Here is a 25,884-nt window from a genome sequence, read left to right as displayed (position 1 = left end):
ATACGAATGGGAATTTTGCTTAGCATAGAAGACGTATTTCTCTGATATACACTTTTTTTCCTTGGCCAAAAGTCATGATTTTTTAATGTAGTAATTTTGTCCTTATAGTTAAGTGATTCGACTTAAAACTTTAAAAGTTTGTTCGACTTAGGTCACCTTGTCTTTAGTAATTCTGAAAAATTCTTCAAAATTAATGAAATCGTCTTTAAATTTGTTGACTTTTTGTATCTGGATTAAAATTTGTTTCCTAGAATCGAGTAAGCAAAACTCAAATTTAAAAGAGAATGGTATCTTAAATATATCCATTCTTCATTTTTCCGTTCGTAATCTATACCAAAATCATTTCAAGAGAGAAGTTTATAAATTTTATGCATAAACATTAGTTAATCTTTTTTTGTTAAAATTATTTATAAAATGTTTGCTAAAATTTATATTTAACTTGTTTAATCTCTTACTCCTTTTGTTGTTCATTATTATGTTATAAATTATGAACTTCGTATAGAGCTAAAGACTTGTTCACAATTTTAAATTCCAACTCTTTCAAAACTAAGTTGCTTAAACAACTGAAAAAAAAAATAAATTTTCTTAAATTGTAAAAAAAAATATTAACGTATTTGTATCATGTTTAGTAAAATATTTTAATTTATATTTTCTAAAATAAACTAAAGGTATGATTTCGTGTGAAATTTCTTTGAGTCTACATGATGATGCTTTTTTTGGAATGTCATTGACAATTTTTAGTTTAGACGGGACTTTTATCAGGTTGCGAACCTTTAATCCTCTGCGGTCAAGGTGAAAATTTTTGTTTGCCCACTACACTATAGTGGTAAGGAATTCTATTAAAAATTCTCTCTCTTCCAATAACTAACTCATTTCCCCTAATTAATAAACGTCGCTGGGAATCGGGCTCTCTTATCACTAACAACTATATTGGAAAATAAAATACATTTAGAAAAGAAAGAAAAAAATGAAAACAATCGTCATCTTATGGTCTTGCACTTGACTTTAATCGATTAATAACCCAATTACAATGCTATAAAAGATTTGTTTTTTGCCGGTTCTCTCGCGACATTTGAGATATCAGACTTTTGCCATCTCTTTCGTCGTTGGCAATCTTGAAGCCTATATAAAAAGCTATGTTTCCGTCATTAACTAACATTTCAAGGAATGTGACAGAAGTACTCAGTGCTACGCTAACAAGTAGTCCGGTCATAAATTAATAATCAAAATACAAATTTAAGTAGTTTTCCATTTTTCCAATAAATAACAAAAAAAACAAATAAATTAAAATAAAATAAAATGCGCATTTTACAAGAGGTATTAAATCACAAAAAAAATTTATAATAATATTAAGTGTTTTGAAGTATAAAAAAAAAAACAATCAAAATGTTTTGAAAAATTGTTTATGAGTGTGTATGTGTTTTTTTTTCATTATTTTTATAAATACAGCATCAACTTGATTTTATCGATCCCTCGGAATTATTGCGACCCGAACCCACATTTGCTGAAAAACAAATTTCTAAATTTCGTGACTACAGTGTCGATGAAAATGATCCTCTTAAGGAACGTGTTCGAAAAACCTATCGCCTAATGCATCAAAATCAAACTGTTGATTTTGTAAAAAGTCGCCATGATCGTTGGCTTCAATTCAATACGCTGAAAGCAACTGTCCGCCAGGCTTTGGAAAAACTAAATGATCTTATAGATGAATCCGATCCCGATATAGATTTACCAAATATTGTTCATGCATTTCAAGCAGCCGAACGGGCAAGAGAAGAATACCCTGAATTGGATTGGCTGCATTTGACTGCTTTAATTCATGATTTGGGTAAAATAATGGCATTCTATGATGAACCTCAATGGTAAGTTTGAATACCATAAACATGCATCATATTTTAAATTTTTTCAAAATTTTTTTTTCTATAGAAAATTTTGTCAAAATTGTATTTCTATAGAAAATTTTGTCAAGCTATAGGGATAAGTTTGTCAAAATTTTTCAAAATTTTATATCTATAGAAAATTTTGCCAAAATTTTATTTTTATAGAAAATTTTGTCAAAATTTTATCTCTATAGAAGGGAGCCACCGTGGTGCAATAGTTAGCATGCCCGCCTTGCATACACAAGATTGTGGGTTCGATTCCTGCTTCGACCAAACACCAAAAAGTTTTTCAGCGGTGGATTATCCCACCTCAGTAATGCTGGTGAAATTTCTGAGTGTTTCAAAGCTTCCCAGCAAAAAAATTTGGAAGTTCTTCCAAAGGCACAACTTTAAAAGCACTTCCAGAAGATGCACTCCCAATGAAGTTCTTTATTTTAACTACACAGGAAGTTCTTTTAATTCAATTTTTTATAACTTGGTTTGTTCATACATTTAATGGGTAAAAAATGCTAAATCCAATCTGAAAAATTGTGATTTTTTGAAAATATGTGAGGTCAAACGTTTCCGACAAGCGTTAAAATCCATTAAAAATTATAAAAAAATATCACAGAATTTTTTAATTTACATCCAAAACATTGAATTCGGATCACACCTAAAGAAGTGATGGAAATTCAGTGCAACGGCTGTTGAAATGGAGGACTTCCGTCCTATGACAAGCCCATGTTAAATTCATCGCTTCTGCGTCAATTTTGCACCACTTCCGGATCCAAAAATAACATTTTCATTACTTTTTTGGCTATGCTTTTTTTGCTGGGCTTCTAAGTGGTTTCACTGCAATGTGGAACGCTGTTCGGACTCGGCTATAAAAAGGAGGTACCTTGTCATTGAGGTTAACATGGAATCGGGCAGCACTCTGTGATAAGAGAGAAGTTCACCACTGTGGTATCACAATGGACTGAATAGTCTAAGTGAGCCTGATATATCGGGCTTCCACCTAACCTAACCTAACCTTATATCTCTATAGAAACTTTTGTCAAAATTTTATTTCTATAGAAAATTTTCTTAAAACTTTATTTCTATAGAAAATTTTCTTAAAATTTTATTTCTATAGAAAATTTTCTTAAAATTTTATTTCTATAGAAAATTTTGTCCAAATTTTATTTCTGTCAAAAATTTATCAAAATTTTATTTCTATAGAAAATGTTTTCAAAATTTTATCTCTATAGAAAATTTTGCAAAAATTTATTTCTTTAGAAATTTTTTTACAAAATTTTATCTCTATCGAAAATTTACTCAAAATTTTATCTCTATCGAAAATTTACTCAAAATTTTATTTCTGTAGAAAATTTTGTCAAAATTTTATTTCTATAGAAATTTTTTGCAAAATATTATTTCCATAGAAAATTTTTGTAATATTTTATTTCTATAGAAAATTTTGTCACGACTTTATTTCTATAGAAAAGTTTGCAAAAATTTATTTCTATAGAAAAATTTTTAACAAAATTTTATCTCTATCGAAAATTTTCTCAAAATGTTATCTCTATAGAAAATGTTCTTAAAATTTTATTTCTATAAAACATTTTCTCAAAATTTTATCCCTATAGAAAATTTTATCAAAATTTTGTCTCTATAAAAAAATTTGTCAAAATTTTATTTCTTAGCAAATCTTTCACAAAATGTTATCTCTATCTAAAATTTTCCCAAAATTTTATCTCTATAGAAAATTTTCTTAAAATTTTATTTCTATAAAAAAATTTTCTCAAAATTTTATTTCTATGGAAAATTTTGTCAAAATTTTATCTCTATAGAAAAATTTGTCAAAATTTTATTTCTATCGAAAATTTTCTCAAAATTTTATCTCTATAGAAAATTTTCTCAAAATTTTATTTCTTTAGAAAATTTTGACAAAATTTTATTTCTATAGCAAATTTTCTTAACACTTTATTTCTATAAAAATTTTTCTCCAAATTTTATTTCTATAGAAAATTTTGTCAAAAATTTAATTTTGTAGTACATTTTGTCAAAATTTTATTTTTATAGTAAATTTTGTCAAAAATTTGTTTCTATAGAAAATATTTGCAAAATTTTATTTCTATAGAAAATTTTTGCAAAATTTTATTTCTATAGAAAATTTTGTCAAAATTTTATCTCTATAGAAAATTTTGTCAAAATTTTATCTTTATAGAAAATTTTGTCAAAATGTTATCTCTATAAAAATTTTGTCAAAATTTTATCTCTATAGAAAATGTTGTCAACATTTTATCTCTATAAAAAATTTTCTCAAAATTTTATTGATTCCTTTAGAAAATTTTATCTCTATAGAAAATTTTGTCAAAATGTTATCTCTATCGAAAATTTTCTCAAAATTTTATCTCTATAGAAAACTTTCTCAAAATTTTATTTCTATAAAAATTTTTGTCCAAATAAATTTGACAAACATTATTTTCCTCTGTTGGTTAAGCTCCACTTGTAGTTTAGTCAATGTATGGTTTTAAACTGCAATAAAAAACAACAACAATTTTGTCAAAATTTTATTTTTATAGAAAATTTTGTCATAATTTAATTTTATGGAAAATTTTTTTACAAAATTTTATTTCTATAGAAAATTTTGTCAAAATTTTATTTCTATACAAAATGTTGCCAAATTTTTATTTCTATAGAAAATGTTTGCAAAATTTTATTTCTATAGAAAATTTTTGCAAAATTTTATTTCTATAGAAAATTTTGCAAAAATTTATTGCTATAGAAAATTTTGTCAAAATTTTATTTCTATAGAAATTTTTCTCAAAATTTCATTTCTATAGAAAATTTTGTCCAAATTTTATTTCTGTTGAAAAATTTATCAAAATTTTATTTCTATAGAAAATTTTGTCAACATTTTTTTTGTCATAGAAAATTTTGTCAAAATATTATTTTCATAGCAAATGTTTGTAATATTTTATTTCTATAGAAATTTTTGCAAAAATTTATTTCCATAGATTTTTTTTTACAAAATTATATCTCTATCGCAAATTTTCTCAAGTTTTTATCTCTATAGAAAATTTTGTCAAAATTTTATCTCTATAGAAAATTTTGTCAACATTTTATCTTTTTGTTTTTATCTCAATAGAAAATTTTCTCAAAATTTTATCTCTATCGAAAATTTTCTCAAAATTTTATCTCTATAGAAAATTTTGGCAAACTTTTATTTCTGTAGAAAAATTTACAAAATTTTATTTCTATAGACAATTTTGTCAAAATTTAATTTCTATAGAAATTTTTCTCAACATTTTATTTCTATAGAAAATTTTCTCACAATTTTAATCGTCAAAAACTGTATTTCTGTAGAAACATTTGTCAAAAATTTTATTTCCATAGGAAAACTTGCCAAAATTTGATTAAAATTTTATTTCTATAGAAAATGTTTGCAAAATTTAATTTCATTATTGTTGTTTTAGATTTCAGCTTAAAACCATGCATTGACCAAACCACAAGTGTAGTTTAACCAACAGAGGAAAAGAATGTTTGTCAAGCCGGCTATCGTAAACCCTTTTTCGGAAGGTTCAAGTGTGGTTCACTTTGGGTTTAGTGAACTGCCTGAATTTATTCTGATCATTGGTTGATAGTTTTGCTGCAAGTAGAGGATGCTGATGAGAAATGTGGTAATTCCGAAACGTGCGTCCATCCAACCATCTTGCTGTCTATAGGGCTTTGTCCAAATAAATTTGACAAACATTATTTTCCTCTGTTGGTTAATCTACACTTGTGGTTTAGTCAATGCATGGTTTTAAGCTGAAATCAAACAATCAAATGATTAAACAACAACAATGATTAAAGAAAAAAAAAACCAACAATAACAAAACAAAAAAATTTATTTTCTATAGAAAATTTTCGGAATTTTATCAAAAATGTTTTTTTCTATATAAAATGTTCTCGAACCAGATGAAAAATATTTAAAACCTAAGTTTTTACTCTTACAGACTAATTTGTGGACAATAAATTAATTTATATCTTTTCTATTATTATTTATTTTTTGCATATTTAAAAATTTTATTTCTATAGCGAATTTTTTGCTAAATTTTATTTCTATAGAAAATTTTGTCAAATTTTTATAGAAAAATTTCCCAATTTTTTTCTATAGAAAATTTTTTCAAAATTTTATTTCTATAGAAAATTTTTGCAAAATTTTATTTCTATAGAAAATTTTTGCAAAAATTTATTTCTATAGAAAATTTTCTCAAAATTTGATTCCTATAGAATTTTTTTAATGATATTTTTGTATTATTTTTTATTTTGCCTAATTTTAGGTGTGTCGTTGGTGATACATTTCCCGTTGGTTGCGCTTGGGGTGATAGTATTGTTTATCGCAAAGATAGCTTTGAAGGTAATCCTGATGGTGATAATCCCATGTACAATACAAAATATGGCATATACCAGCCCAACTGTGGTGTTGACAACCTTATGATGTCCTGGGGACATGACGAATATATGTATCAAGTACTAAAGCATAATAAAACCAAACTTCCCGATATTGCCTGCAAAATTATACGTTTCCATTCATTTTACCCATGGCATAATGGTGGAGATTATGAACATTTAACAAAACCTGGAGATGAGGAAACTAAGAAATGGGTTTTGATTTTCAAGTAAGTACATTCAAGGAAATTCGTTGGTATACATAGCAGAAAAATCTGCTAAAACAGCAAAAAGTATGCTGAAAAATGAAAATCAGTGGGTGTAGCACAAAAACATTTGCTCACGAATCTGAAATTTTCTCAAATTAATTCATAAACTCTTAGAACTTTCTCCACATTTGGGAGGTGTCCACTTATGAGGTGTCCGCTTTTCACAGTATCCAAGTATGAGAGGTTTCACTGTGTAATAATTTAAGAGCTGGATCTCTCTCATCAGCCTCCTGCTTATTCGAAAACAAATAAGTAAAGTCTAAAGTCGGGCGGACCCGACTATATTATACCCTTCACCACTATGTATACCAAAAGCTTTTATTGAAAAATTTTTAATACCATCTTAACTCCTTCAAATTAGGACAAAATATTTTAAACTTTTACAAAATCTCTAGACTCAAAATTTAAATCGGCTATCGCCCTGGGATAAAACACAATATTAGTAAAAACAAGTAAGGAAAGTCTAAAGTCGGGCGGGGCCGACTATATTGTACCCTGCACCACTTTGTAGATCTAAATTTTCGATACCATATCACATCCGTTAAATGTGTTGGGGCTATATATAAAAGTTTGTCCCAAATACATACATTTAAATATCACTCGATCTGGACAGAATTTGATACACTTCTACAAAATTAGTTGTTAGTAAAAAATAAATATGGGAAATATTTAAATCTGAAACAATTTTAAGGAAACTTCGTTAAAGTTTATTTACGATTTATCGCTCGATATATATGTATTAGAAGTTTAGGAAGATTAGAGTCATTTTTACAACTTTTCGGCTAAGCAGTGGCGATTTTACAAGGAAAATGTTGGTATTTTGACCATTTTTGTCGAAATCAGAAAAACATATATATGGGAGCTATATCTAAATCTGAACCGATTTCAACCAAATTTGACACGCATGGCAACAATGCTAATTCTACTCCCTGTGCAAAATTTCAACTAAATCGGAGCAAAAAATTGGCCCCTGTGGTCATATGAGTGTAAATCGGGCGAACGATATATATGGGAGCTATATCTAAATCTGAACCGATTTCAACCAAATTTGGCACGCATAGCTACAATGCTAATTCTACTCCCTGTGCGAAATTTCAATTAAATCGGAGTAAAAGATTGGTTATTGTGGTCATATGTGTGTAAATCGGGCGAACGATATATATGGGAGCTATATCTAAATCTGAACCGATTTCAATAAAATTTGGCAGACTTGAGTACACTACTAATTGTACTCCTAGTGCAAAATTTCAACCAAATTGGAGTAAAACTCTGGCTTCTGGGGTCATATAAGTCCATATCGGGCGAAAGATATATACGGGAGCTATATCTAAATCTGAACCGATTTCAATAAAATTTGGCACACTTGACAATAGAACCAATTGTTCTTCTTGAGCAAAATTTTAAGCAAACCAGGGTAAAACTCTGGCTTCTGGGACCGTATTAGTCCATATCGGGCGAAAGATATATATGGGAGCTATATCCAAATCTGAAGCGATTTCAATAAAATTTGGCACACTTGACAATAGTACCAATTGTTCTTCTTGAGCAAAATTTTAAGCAAATCAGGGTAAAACTCTGGCTTCTGGGGCCATATAAGTCCATATCGGGCGAAAGATATATACGGGAGCTATATCTAAATCTGAACCGATTTCAATAAAATTTGGCACACTTGACAATAGTACCAATTGTTCTTCTTGAGCAAAATTTTAAGCAAATCAGGGTAAAACTCTGGCTTCTGGGGCCATATAAGTCCATATCGGGCGAAAGATATATACGGGAGCTATATCTAAATCTGAACCGATTTCAATAAAATTTGGCACACTTGACAATAGTACCAATTGTTCTACTTGAGCAAAATTTTAAGCAAACCAGGGTAAAACTCTGGCTTCTGGGACCGTATTAGTCCATATCGAGCGAAAGATATATATGGGAGCTATATCTAAATCTGAACCGATTTCAATAAAATTTGGCACACTTGACAATAGTGCCAATTGTTCTTCTTGAGCAAAATTTTAAGCAAATCAGGGTAAAACTCTGGCTTCTGGGGCCATATAAGTCCATATCGGGCGAAAGATATATACGGGAGCTATATCTAAATCTGAACTAAATCAATAGGGTTATATTCTGAGCCAAAACACATATTTGTACCAAATTTGAAGTCGATTGGACTAAAACTGCGACCTAGACTTTGATTACAAAAATGTGTTCACGGACAGACGTACAGACGGACATGGCTATATCGACTCAGGAGCCCACCCTGAGGATTTTTGCCAAAGACACCATGTGTCTATCTCGTCTCCTTCTGGGTGTTGCAATCATATGCACTAATTTATAATACCCTGTTCCTCAGTGTGGCGCAGGGTATAACAATTTAACAGAAATAAATTTTATTTAGCACATCTATTCAAGGACCTAGGTTAGGTGGCAGCCCGATGTATCAGGCTCACTTAGAATATTCAGTCCATTGTGATACCACATTGGTGAACTTCTCTCTTATCACTGAGTGCTCTTCCAAAATCAATAGGGTTCTATTCTGAGCCAAAAGGCATACTTGTGCCAAATTTGAAGTTGATTGGACGAAAACTGCGACCTAGACTTTGATTACAAAAATGTGTTCACAGACAGACGTTCATGGCTATATCGACTTAGGAGCCCACCCTGAGCATTTTTGCCAAAGACACCATATGTCTATCTCGTCTCCTTCTGGGTGTTGCACTAACCTATAATACCCTGTTCCTCAGTATGGCGCAGGGTATAAAAATTTAACCGAAATAAATTTTATTCTATTCAAGGACCTAGCTTAGGTTAGGTTAGGTGGCAGCCCGATGTATCAGGCTCACTTAGACTATTCAGTCCATTGTGATACCACATTGGTGAACTTCTCTCTTATCACTGAGTGCTGCCCGATTTCATGTTAAGCTCAATGACAAGGGACCTCCTTTTTATAGCCGAGTCCGAACGGGGTTCCACATAGCAGTGAAACCACTTAGAGAAGTTTTAAAACCCTCAGAAATGTCACCAGCATTAAGCAAATCAGGGTAAAACTCTGGCTTCTAGGGCCATATAAGTCCATATCGGGCGAAAGATATATATGGGAGCTATATCTAAATCTGAAGCGATTTCAATAAAATTTGGCACACTTGACAATAGTACCAATTGTTCTTCTTGAACAAAATTTTAAGCAAATCAGGGTAAAACTCTGGCTTCTGGGACCGTATTAGTCCATATCGGGCGAAAGATATATATGGGAGCTATATCTAAATCTGAAGCGATTTCGTCCAAAATCAATAGGGTTATATTCTGAACCAAAACACATATTTGTACCAAATTAGAAGTCGATTGGACTAAAACTGCGACCTAGACTTTGATTACAAAAATGTGTTCACAGACAGACGGACAGACGTTCATGGCTATATCGACTCAGGAGCCCACCCTGAGCATTTTTGCCAAAGATACCATATGTCTATCTCGTCTCCTTCTGGGTGTTGCACTAACCTATAATACCCTGTTCCTCAGTGTGGGGCAGGGTATAAAAATTTAACCGAAATAAATTTTATTCTATTCAAGGACCTAGGTTAGGTTAGGTTAGGTGGCAGCCCGATGTATCAGGCTCACTTAGACTATTCAGTCCATTGTGATACCACATTGGTGAACTTCTCTCTTATCACTGAGTGCTGCCCGATTCCATGTTAAGCTCAATGACAAGGGACCAGCATTACTGAGGTGGGATAATCCAACGCTGAAAAACTTTTTGGTGTTCGATCGAAGCAGGAATCGAACCCACGACCTTGTGTATGCAAGGCGGGCATGCTAACCATTGCACCACGGTGGCTCCCATTCAAGGACCTAAAAAAACCTGGTTTCAAAAATTCAGTTTAATCCGATATAAAATAAAATACTTTAAAAGCAAAATCAGCTTATATTAAAAATTATACCATGGAACTCTTGGATACATTTGCTCAGAAAAATTTATAAGCTTTCCTAAAAAAAATCAAAATATCATTTTTTTGAAGCTATGAGGAATTTTGATTTTTTGTATTTATTTTTATTATTTTTTTTTTAATTTCAGCCGATACGATTTATATACCAAAAGTGAAAAAATACCCGACATTGAAGCTTTGTGGCCATACTATCAATCATTAATAGATAAATATTTACCAGGAGAATTGGAATTCTAAGCTTCCTAGATATCAATGTATTATATCATTAATAAATTTAGTATAAGAAATCAATATGTATATATGTGTAAATAAAAATCAATATGTCTTTGTTAAATTGTATGTATGGGAGCGTGTTTAAATTGTAAAGAATAATGGCTAAATTAATAACGGGGAAAATTCGTTCTAAATTTTTTGGTAATGTAGTATGGATATCGGGTAGTATCAATGGAGTCTAAGCATTACATTTGTCCTAAATATTATATTAATAATTAAAAACAATTTTGGATTTGATGGTATTATGCCTAAGGATATTTTCCGTATACCCTATACCTTTGGCCCTTTGATCTTAATGGAAAAGAAATTGTAACACATATTTGTATATATAAACAAATTAAAATGTCTATATCTTTATTGCCAACACTTAATTCAATTGCCTAAAACAATTTGAACAACTATTATAAATCATTTTTTTGTATAACATAGATATCTATATACAACCACACTATAAGTATATAATTATTTTATATGTGCGTTTGTAAAAAAAAATATTTTTGATTTTATGTTCTTTTTAACTGCACTCGTACCTATGCCTTTTCTCTTTGTAATGGTGATGATGATGGTGACCATCTGATGTACTATCATCAGATGAAACGGAATGCCTACGACTCTTCGTTGATCGATAATTACTGCGAGAGCGGGATCTTGATTTGGACTTTGTACGTTTTTTCGACTTCTTTTTCGATTTGGATTTCTTTGATTTGGATTTTTTCGATTTATGTGACTTGGATTTGGAGCGTGATTTTGAGCGATATTTTTCCCTTTCTTCTTCTTCGTCTTCTTCATCTTCTTCGATGTTATTATCCGATGAGCAGGAGGACGAGTGAGACTCTTGTTTTCTATATTGGCGTTTATTCGATGTAGTCACCCCATAGTCTCTACTTCTCGATCTTGATTTCCTTTTTCTAATGCTATTTAATTCGGGTATTAATGAGACATGATCTGGTTCAATGGGTTTTGTAAGTTTCGTTCTTGCGATTTTCGACTGTTCAATGGGTGAAGGAATTTTATGAGCTTTCGAAGTTTCCTCTGGATTTTCATCTTCACTATTCTCATCAGGTCCATACGAAGTGATTGGTATAGATCTTACCGAATCATCGGAATCATCACTTACAATGGGATCTTTGCTATCGCTAACCTTGTCGCTTAATACATCATTTGCAGGACAATTTTCACCAGATGACACAGCTGAAATACAAAAAAAAAACAATTAATTATAATTAAACCCTGTCTACTAAGTAAACAAGACTCACTCATCACTTACCTTTTATTTGATTGAGAAATGCCATAGCTTTACGTTTACGCTCCAATTGCAGTTGTTTCTCCTTAGACACTAGGCCTCCTAATTTCTCTCTGGCAATTTGAGCCAATTTATCCTTGACCTTTTCTTCAGCTAAATAGGGAAATATGTTTAGAAGTAACGCAACGAAATACTTATTTAGAACCATATTCGAAATTAACAGGAATCGTTTGAATTATTTTCCCATCCGAAACAGTCAAAAAATCTCTTTTTAAAAGCTAAATCAAATCTCTCTATATAAACGTGACACACAAACATCGTATATGGAATATCTAAAGTACACCCTAGAATACAAATATAAATTTTGGTACTTAGGCTCACTTAGACTATTCAATCCATTGTGATACCACAGTTGTGAACTTCTCTCTTATCCCAGATTGCTGCCCGATATTATGTTTAGCTGAATGACAAGAATCTCCTTTTTATAGCAGACTCCGAGCGACGTTCCACATTGCGGTGAAACCATCTTGAGAAACTCTGAAACTCCCAAAAATGTCACCAGCATTAATGATTTGGGATAATCCACCGCTGAAAAACTGTTTGGTGTTTTTATATTTTCTTTATGCCCTTGACAGTGGGTCCACCCGTGTACCGGACTCTATCACACTCGATGATACTGGCCAAAAACTCATTCCTCTTCTCTTGGAGTATGAGTATGTTCTAGAAAACGCCTTATAGCCTCCCAGGTCCTCCCTCCCTTTTTACCACAATCTTGTGGAAACATATGCCCAATTTCATTCTCAAGCACTCTCCGCCATTCTGCCCAAGACATCATCCGTGATCTCTTTTTCTTCGTAATTGCAGTTTTCTGAACAGCAATTCCTCATACGTTACAAATATTTTCAAAAGTAGCCGTGGCCAAAGAGTAACTGAGTCATATAAAACGTCACTTTCGTATCTTCCCTCTGGCCATAATTGTATGTCAGTTATAAGTCGGTGTGTCTACCTTCCCTTTGTCTCGTCCATGCTATTTATCTCTGGTATCTTGTAGCGCCTTGGTGTTTGGCCTCGAAAACCTTTTGACCGCTCAATCGCGTGGAGGTCTATTGGGATCATTCCTGATTTTACTAAGCCGCTTCCCCTGATACTATGTCGTATGCTGACATAATTTTCAGATCTGCGGTTCTCTGTACTGAAAGCAGCTATAGTTCGTATCTGTAAGATCGACGTCCATATCTCACATCCAAAATTTTATTTCTATAGATAATTATGTTAAAATTTTATTCCTATAGAAAATTTTGTCAAAATTTTATTCCTATAGAAATTTTTGTCAAAATTTTATTCCTATAGAAAATTTTGTCAAAATTTTAATTCTATAGAAAATTTTGTCAAAATTTTATTTCTATAGAAAATTTTATCAAAATTTTATTTCTATACAGTTTTGTCAAAATTTTATTTCTAAGAAAATTTTGTCACAATTTTATTTCTATAAAAAAATTTTATTTTTATCGAAAATTTTATCATAATTTTATTTCTATAAAAAAATTGTCAAAATTTTATTTCTATAGAAAATTTTGTTAAAATTTATATTTATAGATATTTTTTTCAATTTTTTTTTTCTACAAAATAAATTGTCAAAATTTATTTTTAATAGATATTTGTCTTTCAAAATTTTATTTCTAAAGAAGGTTTTGTCAAAATTTTATTTCTATAGAAAATTTTGTCAACATTTTATTCCTAGAGAATATTTTGCCAAAATTTTATTTCTATAAAAAATTTTGTCAAAGTTTTATTTCTATAAAAAATTTTGTCAAAATTTCATTCCTATAGAAAATTTTGCCAAAACTTTATTCCTAGAGAAAAATTTGTCAAAATTTTATTTCTATAGAAAATTTTTTCAAAATTTTATTTCTATAGAAAATTTTGTCAAAATGTTACTTTTATAGAAAATTTTGTCAAAATTTTATTTCTATAGAAAATTTTGTCAAAATTGTATTCCTATAGAAAATTTTGTCAACATTTTATTTCTAAGACAATTTTGTCACAATTTTATTCATATAGAGAATTTTGTCAAAATTTTATTCCTATAGAAAATTTTGTCAAAATTTTATTTCTTTGTTGTTGTTTTTTATTGCAGCTTAAAACCATACATTGACTAAACTACAAGTGTAGCTTAACCAACAGAGGAAAAGAATGTTTGTCAAATTTATTTGGGCAAAGCCCTATAGACTGCAAGATGGTTGGATGGACGCACGTTTCGGAATTACCACATTCCTCATCAGCATCCTCTACTTGCAGCAAAACTATCAACCAATTATCAGAATAAATTCAGGCAGTTCATTAAACCCAACAATAAACCACACTTGAACCCTCCGAAAAAAGGTTTTACAGTGATAGCCGGCTTATGGCGAAATAAATTCAAAACAAACAAATCTCTTTCTTTGGAACTCATTACCTCCATCAATCCAATTCATTGGCGACGCTAACACCTTTAAAAAATCAATTTTTAACTATTTTTCAAACTTATCGTAGCTTTTTATTGTCTTTTTTGAGTTTTTAAATTTAACTTTGTTGTTTTAAATTTATTCTTATTTAATTTTTATTTTTAATTTTTAATTCTTGTTTTTATTATATAAATATTATTTTTTTTTTTGTTTTTACTTTCATTTATTTACTTTTTCGGTTTTTGCCCATAAATTTTTGTATCAATTGTTTTATTTTAATTAAATATTTATTTTGTCTGTTATTATTATTTTTATAATTATTTTTTATTTTTTATTCCTTGTTTATTATCACCTTGTTAACTAGCATTCAACTTGACTCACATACTGTAATTATAAGATTATTAATATCTTGTTGTATGTGAAACTTGAAAATTCAATAAATTCAAAATGAAATTCAAAATGAAAAATAGAAAATTTTGTCAAAATTTTATTCTTATAGAGAATTTTGTCAAAATTTTATTTCTATAGAAAATTTTCTCAAAAATTTATTCCAATAAACAATTTTGTCAAAATTTTATTTCTATAGAAAATTTTGTCCAATAGAAAAAGTGTATCTTAGGTGAAGATGAATAGTTTGAAAAATCTACCAAAACATCAAGTATGCTACCAACCTAAATCTACATTTTTTGGTAGAATTCTACCAATTGTGGCAACCATGCTGGGAAATCCTTCTTCGCGGCACTTTTTCTCGAATATGGTCATTAAAATAAAAAATTTTGAAATACCTTTCTTTAATTCCTTATGCCTTTGTTGCTGTTGTTGCTCAAATATGGCATTACGTTCTGCCTCTTTGCCTGATATGGTTACTTGACCAGGAACTCCAGTTGCTTTTGTTGGATGGGGTTGAGTTACTGGTAGATTTGGAAGAACATTTTTAATGGGTATTATATTGGTTTGTCTTAAAGCCAGAGCAGCTGCTGCAATTTGAGCATTTCTAGCCATTAGTTGGGATTCCACCAATTCAATGGCCTTTTGCACATGAATCGGAACATGACGATTGGCCTGTTGATTTGCGGTGTTATTTGTAGCAGCAGAGGCAGCGCTTTTATCTTCGTCATCGCTAGTGTCTTGAGGTAAAACTGTTTGTTGTAAAGTAGTGGTTGGACTTTCATCCTTTTTTATGGAAAATGAAACGGTATCTATGAAAAAATGGAAAAAGGATATTTGAAAATATGTGTTTTCCATGTTTTTCTTTTTGTTTGTAATTTGTAACTTACTATTTGTCGTTTTATCTCTCGTTAGTCCCTTTTTACTTAACAAAGCCTCAGCCACTTCTTTGGCTTTGCGTTGTTTTCTTTCTTTGGAAGCAGCATTATGATCTCCAGTGATTTTGTACATATAATATGGATAAAATTCATTATCGGGCAATAGAAAAGTAAAACGTTCAGCAGATTTACTACGCAGCGTTTCTTCAAATTGTCTACCATTCTTAATGACATAGACCGCTGTCTTGTCAATAATATTTTTAAGATTATCCGTTGGTAGGGGGAAGTCTAAATTGGGTGGAGTCTTTTCTTTTTCAAATGTGCTTTTCGCTTCTTCCTCATTTTCACTCTCCGAATCCGAAGAATAATTTTGTGCTAAAGCTAAGGCACTGGAATTCTTTAAAATCTCCACCTTTGGTCCCGACTCATCCAGATCTGGAGTTTTGTCATTATTAGCATCTTTTTTGCGGCCATTCGAATCTGTATCGGTATCCCCTTGTTCGGTTACAAATGTTGCTCCATTATATTGTAAGAGAACAGGCGTTATAGAAGGAGATGCACTGGAACTTTCTGGTTGTTCTGTCGTCCCTGTACTATGTCGTGACGATTCATCATGTAATTCCGACAAAGGTACACCCTTGATTTTACTTATGAGTTGTGTATACGCACAATCGGCTGAGGGTTTGTATTTTACCATAGGCACTAGGACCACAGGTTTTTGGCTTTTATCATCGTTTGTAGTTGCATTTGCACTATTGTCATCTTTTTCGGAATCTTTGGTATCGATTACCTCGGGATAGGTGCCATTTTTTATGGCATTAACTACATGCTTATAGTATGGATACAATACAGAACTTTGTGATAGAAATTCAAATTGGACATTGTTTGATTGTTTGGCTTTTAGGAGTATTTCCATTTGGACTCCCTGCGATGCAATAAATCGTGCAGTTTTCTCTATAATGGCATGTTGTTTCATTGTTTCAGGCTGGAAATGATGAAGAGAACAATATACAGATGTATTTTACAATACTAAATAAAAGGATATTAACCTAAATAAAATTAGGGTTGGGCATTGGCAGCCTTCAATCGACGTTTCATAATATACAAAGCTTTGGCTGCTGATAAAAATTTATTAATGGGCTTTGGAAGGTGACCAAAAATAATTATGAGTTTGCATAATTATTTTTTGGTCAGAAAATATTGAAAAATTTTTCTATAGAAAGAAAAATTTGACAACATTTTCTATAGAAAGAAAATTTTTACAAAATTTTCTATAGAAATAAAATTTTGACAAAATTTTCTATAGAAATAAAATTTTGACAAAATTTTCTATAGAAATAAAATTTTGACAAAATTTTCTATAGAAATAAAATGTTGACAAAATTTTCTATAAAAATAAAATTTTAACAAAATTTTCTATAGAAATAAAATTTTGACAAAATTTTCTATAGAAATAAAATTTTGACAAAATTTTCTATAGAAATAAAATTTTGACAAAATTTTCTATAGAAATAAAATTTTGACAATATTTTCTATAGAAATAAAATTTTGACAACATTTTCTATAGAAAGAAAATTTTTACAAAATTTTCTATAGAAATAAAATTTTGACAAAATTTTCTATAGAGAAAAACTTCGACAAAATTTTCTATAGAGAAAATTTTCTATTGAAATAAAATTTTGACAAAATTTTCTATAGATATAAAATGTTAACAAAATTTGTTTCTATAGAAATAAAATTTTCTCTTTCTAGAGACATAAAATTTTGACAAAAATTTTCTATAGAAATAAAATTTTGACAAAATTTTCTATAGAACTAAAATTTTGACAAAATTTTCTATAGTAATAAAATTTTGACAAAATTTTCTATAGAAATAAAATTTTGACAAAATTTTCTATAGAAATAAAATTTTTACAAAATAAAATTTTCTATTTCTAGAGATATAAAATTTTGACAAAATTTGTTTCTATAGAAATAAAATTTTGACAAAATTTTCTATAGAAATAAAATTTTGACAAAATAAAATTTTCTATTTTCTATTTCTATAGATATAAAATTTTGACAAAATAAAATTTTCTATTTCTATAGATATAAAATTTTGACAAAATTTGTTTCTATAGAAATAAAATTTTCTACAGAAATAAAATTTTGACAAAATTTTCGATAGAAATTAAAATTTTGACTAAATTTTCTATAGCAAGAAAACTTTGACAACATTTTCTATAGAAAGAAAATTTTTACAAAATTTTCTATAGAAAAAAAATTTGAAAAAAATTTGTCAAAATGTTATTTTCTATCGAAAATTTTCTCAAAATTTTATTTCTATAGAAAATTTTCTCAAAATTTTATTTCTATAGAAAATTCTGTCAAAATGTTATTTCTATAGAATTTTTTTTTTTCAAAATTTTATATCTATAGAAAGTCTCTTTTTCTATAGAAAATTTGTGAAATACACCTTAGTTAGAGAGGAAAATTTTGCAAAATCTACCAAAATATTAAAAATTCCACAAATCTACCAAAAGTAAAAAATCTAGCATTTTTGGTAGAATGCTACCATCTGCCGCCTCAATATTAAAAATTTTTTCTTTGAAAAAAAAAACTCCATTAAATTACTCACCAATTCCATAGTCAATGGAACTTCAAAATTGTGTGGCAGTTGAAAGAGTTGTTCAGGTTCTTCGCATGTCGGAGACTGTGTATCTTCCTCTCGAATTGGTCCAATTGGTTGGCTCTGATCATAGGAAAAACCAACCTGGCTATAACCACCGCCATTTGTTTCCTGTTTCAGACGCTTTAATTCTTCCTCTGTTTACATCAATGCCGATGGGGTAAGCCCAAAATAAACCCAAAAAAGCATTAGAAGAAATACAAAAGACCGGCATGAGACATTGCGTGCTTTAGACAGCATTTACGTAATAACAACAACAACAACAACAACCGAAGTTGTTGAGTAGTTTGAGAATTTGTTTAATCAATTGTAGGAGGTACAAATTTAAAACTAAAAAAAATCAATTCTTTGAAAATTTAATGATGATTGGCTTTTGGTTCCTTGTTAGCTGAGAATCTGAAAGTATACATTAGTCATTTAAATATCGGGCATTATATTTACCTGGGCAAAAAATAAACAAACGTCTTTCGTTCCTATAACTAAGGCAATGGCTTTAAAAGAGCTCTCCCGCTTGGATTGCAATTACATAGACCAGCATCTGTGGAAACTACTTACGTGTGGGCTCTTTGGTTTTTTTTTTCAATAAATTTCTAAAAGTTTTACTATTGATTTTGGTTTGTTTTTGTCAAAATTGTAAACTTAAAAATTATTTGGTTTCTTTATGGTTTCGCCACATGGGCTTATACAAAACTTTCCTAAAAACTCTTGACTGTTATACAATTAAAGGTAGTAGCTCGTATTTGTTACCAACTTACCTTGTTTCGTTGTAACGTCTTCCTCATTTTTGTATAAAAATAAGTAACGCTCCTCTTCGCATAATTGTTCAGCCCTTTGCTCATCGGCAGTCAAACAATCTAACCGATTCTCATAACCACCTGGTGGAGGTTCATAGGGTGTTAAATCATATAATGCTCCTCGTACATCGTATCTGCATTTTATTTATGGTCAAGTATGGTCGATGGGGAGCGTTTTTGAATCATTTTTTATTTTTTAACAAATAGGTTTCGTTGTCAAATCGAGTATGAAAAAAGAAGTAATAGCCAACAATAACATAAAATTAAAAACACGATAAATAGATTCGAAAAAAGAATAAACAAAAAATAAAAATAAATAACTGGAAACGGAAGAGAGAATTTCCTTTATAGGGTTTTCTTATATGTTCGATACATACCATTTCCTTCGTTTGCTTTTTGGGTTTAATTCGTACATTTATATCCAGAGTGAAATGTTAAAGAATATATTCTACACATCTAAATAGTCAAAAACAACGACCGGCTGATTTAAGTTGATTTTCCAGGTTTCAGCTAGATTTTATGATGCAGTGATTCATATATCCTACTTTTATACGCCAATATTGAACAAAAGCATTCGAACAAGCTTTAAGAAGTTTGATTTTTCACTATCATATACCTGGGTGATATTAATTTAAACAAATGTTCTTTGGATCTACAAAATGGAGTAAATGTTTTAAAGTCGTTTTCACAATCTACCCAAACAAAAGTTTCCCAATAATTGTTTTATTAAAAAAAGTAATTGTTTTAATTACGTTTTTAATCGAAACAAAAAGAAACATCAAGAATTATTATTGGGACCTTTTAATTTTTAATTGACCTAGGTGATTTAAACACTTTCAATTACATATTAATTGGATCAAATAATGTCATGATTGATGCTAACAAAAAGTTCTTTAGAATTTAATCGGGTATTGAGAAAAAGTGACGACAGAATTAACTATGACACAAACCAATTGCTTTTTAAAAAATTCCCTTTAAAATGTAACTCTCAGAATTAGGGGCTAAAAGAATATGTTCCTTTTTGAAATTCAAAAAAAAAATATTAGAAAAAAAATCGTCGACTATGTCTAGTGAATTTTGATTTTCCTAACGACTTTCGGCTAACGCTTAGTAATAAGTTCATTTTTGTGCAAAACGAATATCGGCTTAAATCACCATGAATAGGGTCCGAATAATGATGCATGTTTACTTTTCCGTTGAATCAATATGTATACTTAGAAGCTTCAAACCAAGATTTCGCAGTTACGCCAATCGAACATCTCCCCCGTAAATCTTGAAATTGAATATTTCAAGGGACCATCAGCGAAGTGCAAAATATACAAACAAAACATAAACCAATGCAAATAAGTACATCTATTGTCTAATCCTATAAGAAAGTTTCTTTTTCTTCTATTTCGAAAGACAAGTCCCTTCCCACAAAAAATTCTAATTCTTTTAGAAGCTTATCTGAATATAACTGCTACTAAAACATCTTGCTAGTTTTATGCAATATTCTTTCCTTGGAGTAACGTCTACATCAGAATTTAATGTGCAATTTTATTTTGATAGAAAAAAAGTCGAGTGGTTCGGCTTCCATTGTGTATTAAATTGTGTATTGTGATTAATAGAACTACTTCCTTCGGAAATATAAAAAAAATTGTTCAGGAAGACTCATCTCTTTAGTAAGTATCAATTGGATAATTAGAAGTAGTGCGATATTTAATTAATTCCCTACTACATTCCCATTTTGGGAAATTTTTGCTCGGTTAATATTTCGCTTTCGAGTAGGAGCCAAACTTATACAAAATATGCTAAGAAAAAAATAAAAAATTAAAAGTTGATTGATTGAATTGTCAGTCAAAAATTTAAAAATTAGTGACTTCTTTTCTTTCGAATGATCTTCACATCTTGACCACGGGATCTGCAGGCACGGCTGCAGACCAAATCCCAAAAAAACTTCCAAACAAAAGGATCTCTTTTTGCAAAATTTTATTTCTATAGAAAATTTTTGCAAAATTTTATTTCTATAGAAAATTTTGTCAAAATTTTATTTCTATAGAAAATTTTTGCAAAATTTTATTTCTATAGAAAATTTTGTCAAAATTTTATTTCTATAGAAAATTTTGTCAAAATTTTATTTCTGTAGAAAATTTTGTCAAAATTTTATTTCTATAGAAAATTTTGTCAAAATTTTATTTCTATAGAAAATGTTGTCAAAATTTTATTTCTATAGAAAATTTTGTCAAAATTTTATTTCTATAGAAAATTTTGTCAATTTTGTTTTCTATAGAAAATTATATTTCTATAGAAAATTTTGTCAAAATTTGATTTCTATAGAAAATGTTGTCCAAATTTTATTTCTGTTAAAAATTTTATCAAAATTTAATTTCTATAGAAAATTTTTGTCAAAATTTTATCTCCATTCGTTTTGTTTTGTTATTGTTGGTTTTGTTCCTTAATCATTGTTGTTGTTGTTGTTTTTTTTTTATTTCAGCTTAAAACCATGCATTGACTAAACTACAAGTGTAGCTTAACCAACAAAGGAAAATAATGTTAATGTTGTTAATAATGTCAAATTTATTTTGGCAAAGCCCTATAGACTGCAAGATGGTTGGATGGACGCACGTTTCGGAATTACCGCATTCCTCATCAGCATCCTCTACTTGCAGCAAAACTATCAACCAATTATCAGAATAAATTCAGGCAGTTCATTAATTTTATTTCTATAAAAAAATTTGTCAAAATTTTATTTCTATAGAAAATTTTGTCAAAACTTTATTTCTATAGAAAATTTTGTTAAAATTTTATTTCTATAGAAATGTCAAATTTTTGCAAAATTTTATTTCTATAGAAAATTTTGTGAAATTTTTATTTCTATAGAAAATTTTGGCAAAATTTTATTTCTATAGAAAATTTTGTCAACATTTTATTTCTATAAAAAATGTTGATAAAATTGTATTTCTTTAGAAAATATTTGCAAAATTTTATTTCTATAGAAAATGTTTGCAAAATTTTATTTCTATAGAAAATTTTGTCAAAATTTTATTGCTATAGAAAATTTTATTTCTATAGAAAATCTTGTCAACATTTTAATTCTATAGAAAATTTTGTCAAATTTTTAATTCTGTAGGAAATTTTGTCAACATTTGATTTCTATAGAATATTTTGTCAAAATTTTATTTCTATAGAAAATTTTGTTAAAATTTTATTTCTAAAGAAATTTTATTTTTATTTATATGGACATATATTATAATTAAAATTACAATAAAAAAAGATTTAAGAACTGGCAACTAAAGCTATCGGCTTAATATATAGAAAATGCAAAATCTACTAAAACATCAAGAATTCTACCAAACAATAAAAAATATATCATTTTTGGTAGAATTCTACCAACTGTGGCAAACGTGTCCGCAGGTCGAAATATTCTAAAAATTGCTCTAATATCCGCAAATCGCTAGTGTAAATGACCAAGACAGAATATGCTCTATAATGCGATATTTATTATTTGTAAATTTCGAACTGCATTAGCAGAATTTTTATACAAAAATTTCCCCCAAGATTTTTAATTTGTGTTTATGTTGATATTACGGGAAGAGCTATCGTGACAACTCCTTTAATCATGTGGAATGAAGATTTCTTTTCTTTTTTTTCATTTTTAATCAGGTGTTTGTTGATAGGAGGAGCTAACGTGATCATCTCAAGATTTATGTTGACTGATGAAATGTTCTTGTTGATTGAAGATAGGGCATGGATGTAGATTGAATTTTGGCACCATTCTCATCCTTTTGAGGCACTGTCGTATATTTTATTATGATCCGATGTAAATCTATCTGCATACACGCGAATAATAATTTACCTAAGAATAGTTGTACCTCATTCACATATTTGTGAACATATTTTTTCCATAGAAGGATTGGAGATCTTGCTCAAGATAAATCGGAATGCTATAAAGGTCGTATATATTTGAGATGGTTTATGGGAGATATATATGTAACTCTGGGCCGAAATGGTACATCCATTAGGCGATGATGCGATATCATAAGAAAACATATATTCTGTCTTAATTTTAAAACTATATTTTTTTAAGAATCTTATACGCACTATAAGGATATTATAAACAAAAAACAAACATTCTACTATTTATAAATTTTAGGCGATACAGACACGAAATTCAGTATGGAGATATTCTCTAAGAAGCACAAAGTTATTCTATTCAAGATTTCAGGAAAATAGGAAGAATAGCAATTGCGATCAACCTACAACAGACAGGCAGCCGGACGCAAGGCAAAGACTTGATCGAATCAGACCTCAGTACTGAGTCGTATATGAAATACTGCCGTTTTCTTAAAGTCAGAGTAGCAGAACGATATGGTGGGACCATTACTGTTGTAAAGTTTAGTTGTCTGCAGCTCGGTAAAGAGAATATCCCATTGGCTATGTAATCGACGATTTCAGTAATGTTCCTCGTTTCCTCGTTAGCCCGTTGCAGAACTAAAAGCCACTCAGTTTGCCTTTGCCTACTGTGTATTGTAGAACTTTAAACGTAAAAGATAATATATGAAACCTGCAAATATGTGATACAATACAGCTTCTCCGCAATAGAAAAAAGTTTATGTTGCATTTCTGGTAAAATTTCTTAGTCATTAAGCTACCACCCGACAACAATGGAAATCCAAGCGTGTCGCATTAACCATCGTTTTATCTAGGCAAAATGATGCTGTTCATCCCTTCGATGGGGCATAATTTCACCTCTTACCATTTCAGCTTGAAAAATATTTACGATCTCTGCATGAAATCATTATATATTCACTATCTATTAAATTTATCATAATTACTTTTTTGATTCCACATACTTAGTGGAAACCTAAATATATTTGGCGGAAAATAGATTTTTTTGCAACGTGTGGCCAATGATCATTTAAGAACAACAAAAAAAATATATTCATAAAAAAATAGAAACTTATATGCACATATACATATATATGGAAAAAATGGAAGTAAACAACAAATATTAACCTGTCAATTTTCAAATTATTTTCTCCCATCCATGGGATTAAGTGTTTCCCTTGGTCAATTTCCCTGGCCTTCACATCATCGCGATATAGTTTTGCTTGATAGCCAAAAACGAGAAGATCCAAGTGACGTTCTGGAGCATCCGATATAGTTGTGGTTTTTCGTAAAATTCCGGGAGTATCATTTCGTGGTAGCGACATTTTTTTGTTATAGATTATGGTTTCGTTCAAGCTCACAATATAAATTTATTCTAGTGGTATTCTTTTTTCCTTTTTATTCGCTGCCTTTTCATAGCACTCTACTCCTACTCCTTGACATTTGTTGTCTGTTGACATTTATTCTTGTATTGTTGCCAATTACGAGGTGTTGCCAACTGCCGTTCACATTTACACTCATAATACGTTCCCACTATACGTCTGATCGATCTTTTCTTTGCTCTTCACACACAATTGGACTCGAATCCTGGGATTTAACACCTTGCGACTTTTTTAAGGAAATAAACGCCCGCCGCGTGCTGAAAGACCTAATTCGTGAGATTATTGAAGGCGGCCACTTTGTTATGCTGCATTTCATAAAAGAGTATGTGGCCATTTGCCTGATTCTCATAAAATATCAAAATTTGTTGCATATTATTACGCACCAAAAAACCCTATTATTGGGACAATACTCACGATACTACAAACTAATTTTGGTTTTTGCAGCAACGAATTTATTTATAACCATTCAGGTAAAAACATTTCAAATCACTTAATGCGCTTTGCAGATTATCAGTTATTCCAGACGGAATTTGTGTGTTAAGGCCGGTACTCTGTTCGGTTTTCGCGTTGAAACTCCATACAAAACCAAAAAATGCGAAATTTTTTCCATTTGTGATACTTTGTTTTTTCGTGTTGAAAAACTGACGTTTATAGCACGGCGCCATTTGCAATGTGAATTAAGAAATAATTTATTTATTAAAAACTATTTGTGCGGGTTTATAAATCAAACACGGACCATATTTTTGTTCCGAAACTATACAAAGGATCAAAGGAATAGCAGATCACCCTGCCAACATTTTTTGAATTTGGAGGCGCTTCTGAGAATCCCCAGTACGTCGAAAACAATCATATACGATATCAAAAACTCGTCGGAAAAGCGCCGTCACTATTGAGAAGTTGTACCACGCCAAGTTACTACAAAAAGGTTTCGCATGAGTGCAATTATTAGGTGCCTTTATAGATCAATTTAGAACGACGCCAATAAGAGACCCTCCAAACAATCAGAAAAAGCACATTTTAAGATAGTGGTAAAAGAATCATTGTGGTCGAGTAAAACACGTTTGTTTAGATATTTATTAATTTGATTAATCATTTACAAATTCTTAAATATATAACATTTATACCACTATCACATCACATTTAACATAATTTTTTGCATTAATGATGATGTAGAGTTACAAGTAGTGAGTTACATGTTGCAGCGTCTATCAGCTAGTGTTTTTATTCGATGGAGGCAGCGTGTCTGTAAAATATTTGAAAAACAATCACTTTATTCCATTTGGAAAATCAAAAATTGTTCACCAATATACCTTTCACAATTTTAAGCGTAAAATCTATGTTTTCAGAACTTTATTTTCGTTTTTATTTAAATAAAATATAACAAGCTGGTTGCGCTTGGCGTTTCACAAAAAATAAAATGGTTTTTGTAAAAGTAGTGATGGCAAAATACATGTATGAAGTAC

General features: G+C 29.8%; 2 protein-coding genes across 2 annotated transcripts; one reads left to right on the top strand and one right to left on the bottom strand.

Moving 5' to 3' along the window:
* Positions 1-1,150: 1,150 nt before the first annotated feature.
* Positions 1,151-10,824, top strand: Miox (Myo-inositol oxygenase). The gene is made up of 4 exons (XM_075302233.1): positions 1,151-1,317; positions 1,450-1,862; positions 6,167-6,505; positions 10,614-10,824. Exons 1-4 carry the CDS (start codon positions 1,300-1,302, stop codon positions 10,720-10,722), a joined length of 879 nt encoding a protein of 292 aa, XP_075158348.1. The 5' UTR covers positions 1,151-1,299; the 3' UTR covers positions 10,723-10,824.
* Positions 10,825-11,077: 253 nt separating this feature from the next.
* On the bottom strand, positions 11,078-24,476 carry su(w[a]) (suppressor of white-apricot). Its single transcript, XM_075302231.1, has 7 exons — positions 24,168-24,476; positions 19,134-19,306; positions 18,328-18,515; positions 15,723-16,695; positions 15,231-15,644; positions 12,026-12,154; positions 11,078-11,949 (listed from the first exon to the last, which is right to left on the bottom strand). The coding sequence occupies exons 1-7, from the start codon at positions 24,362-24,364 to the stop codon at positions 11,273-11,275; spliced, it is 2,751 nt and encodes a 916-aa protein (XP_075158346.1). The 5' UTR covers positions 24,365-24,476; the 3' UTR covers positions 11,078-11,272.
* Between the last annotated feature and the right edge of the window lie 1,408 nt (positions 24,477-25,884).

Source organism: Haematobia irritans, chromosome 3, assembly GCF_050003625.1.
Source record: "Haematobia irritans isolate KBUSLIRL chromosome 3, ASM5000362v1, whole genome shotgun sequence".
In the NCBI taxonomy this organism is placed as follows: Eukaryota; Metazoa; Arthropoda; class Insecta; order Diptera; family Muscidae; genus Haematobia; species Haematobia irritans.
The sequence above is the reverse complement of the archived record's forward strand: the minus strand, read 5'-3'. Positions and strand labels throughout refer to the sequence as shown.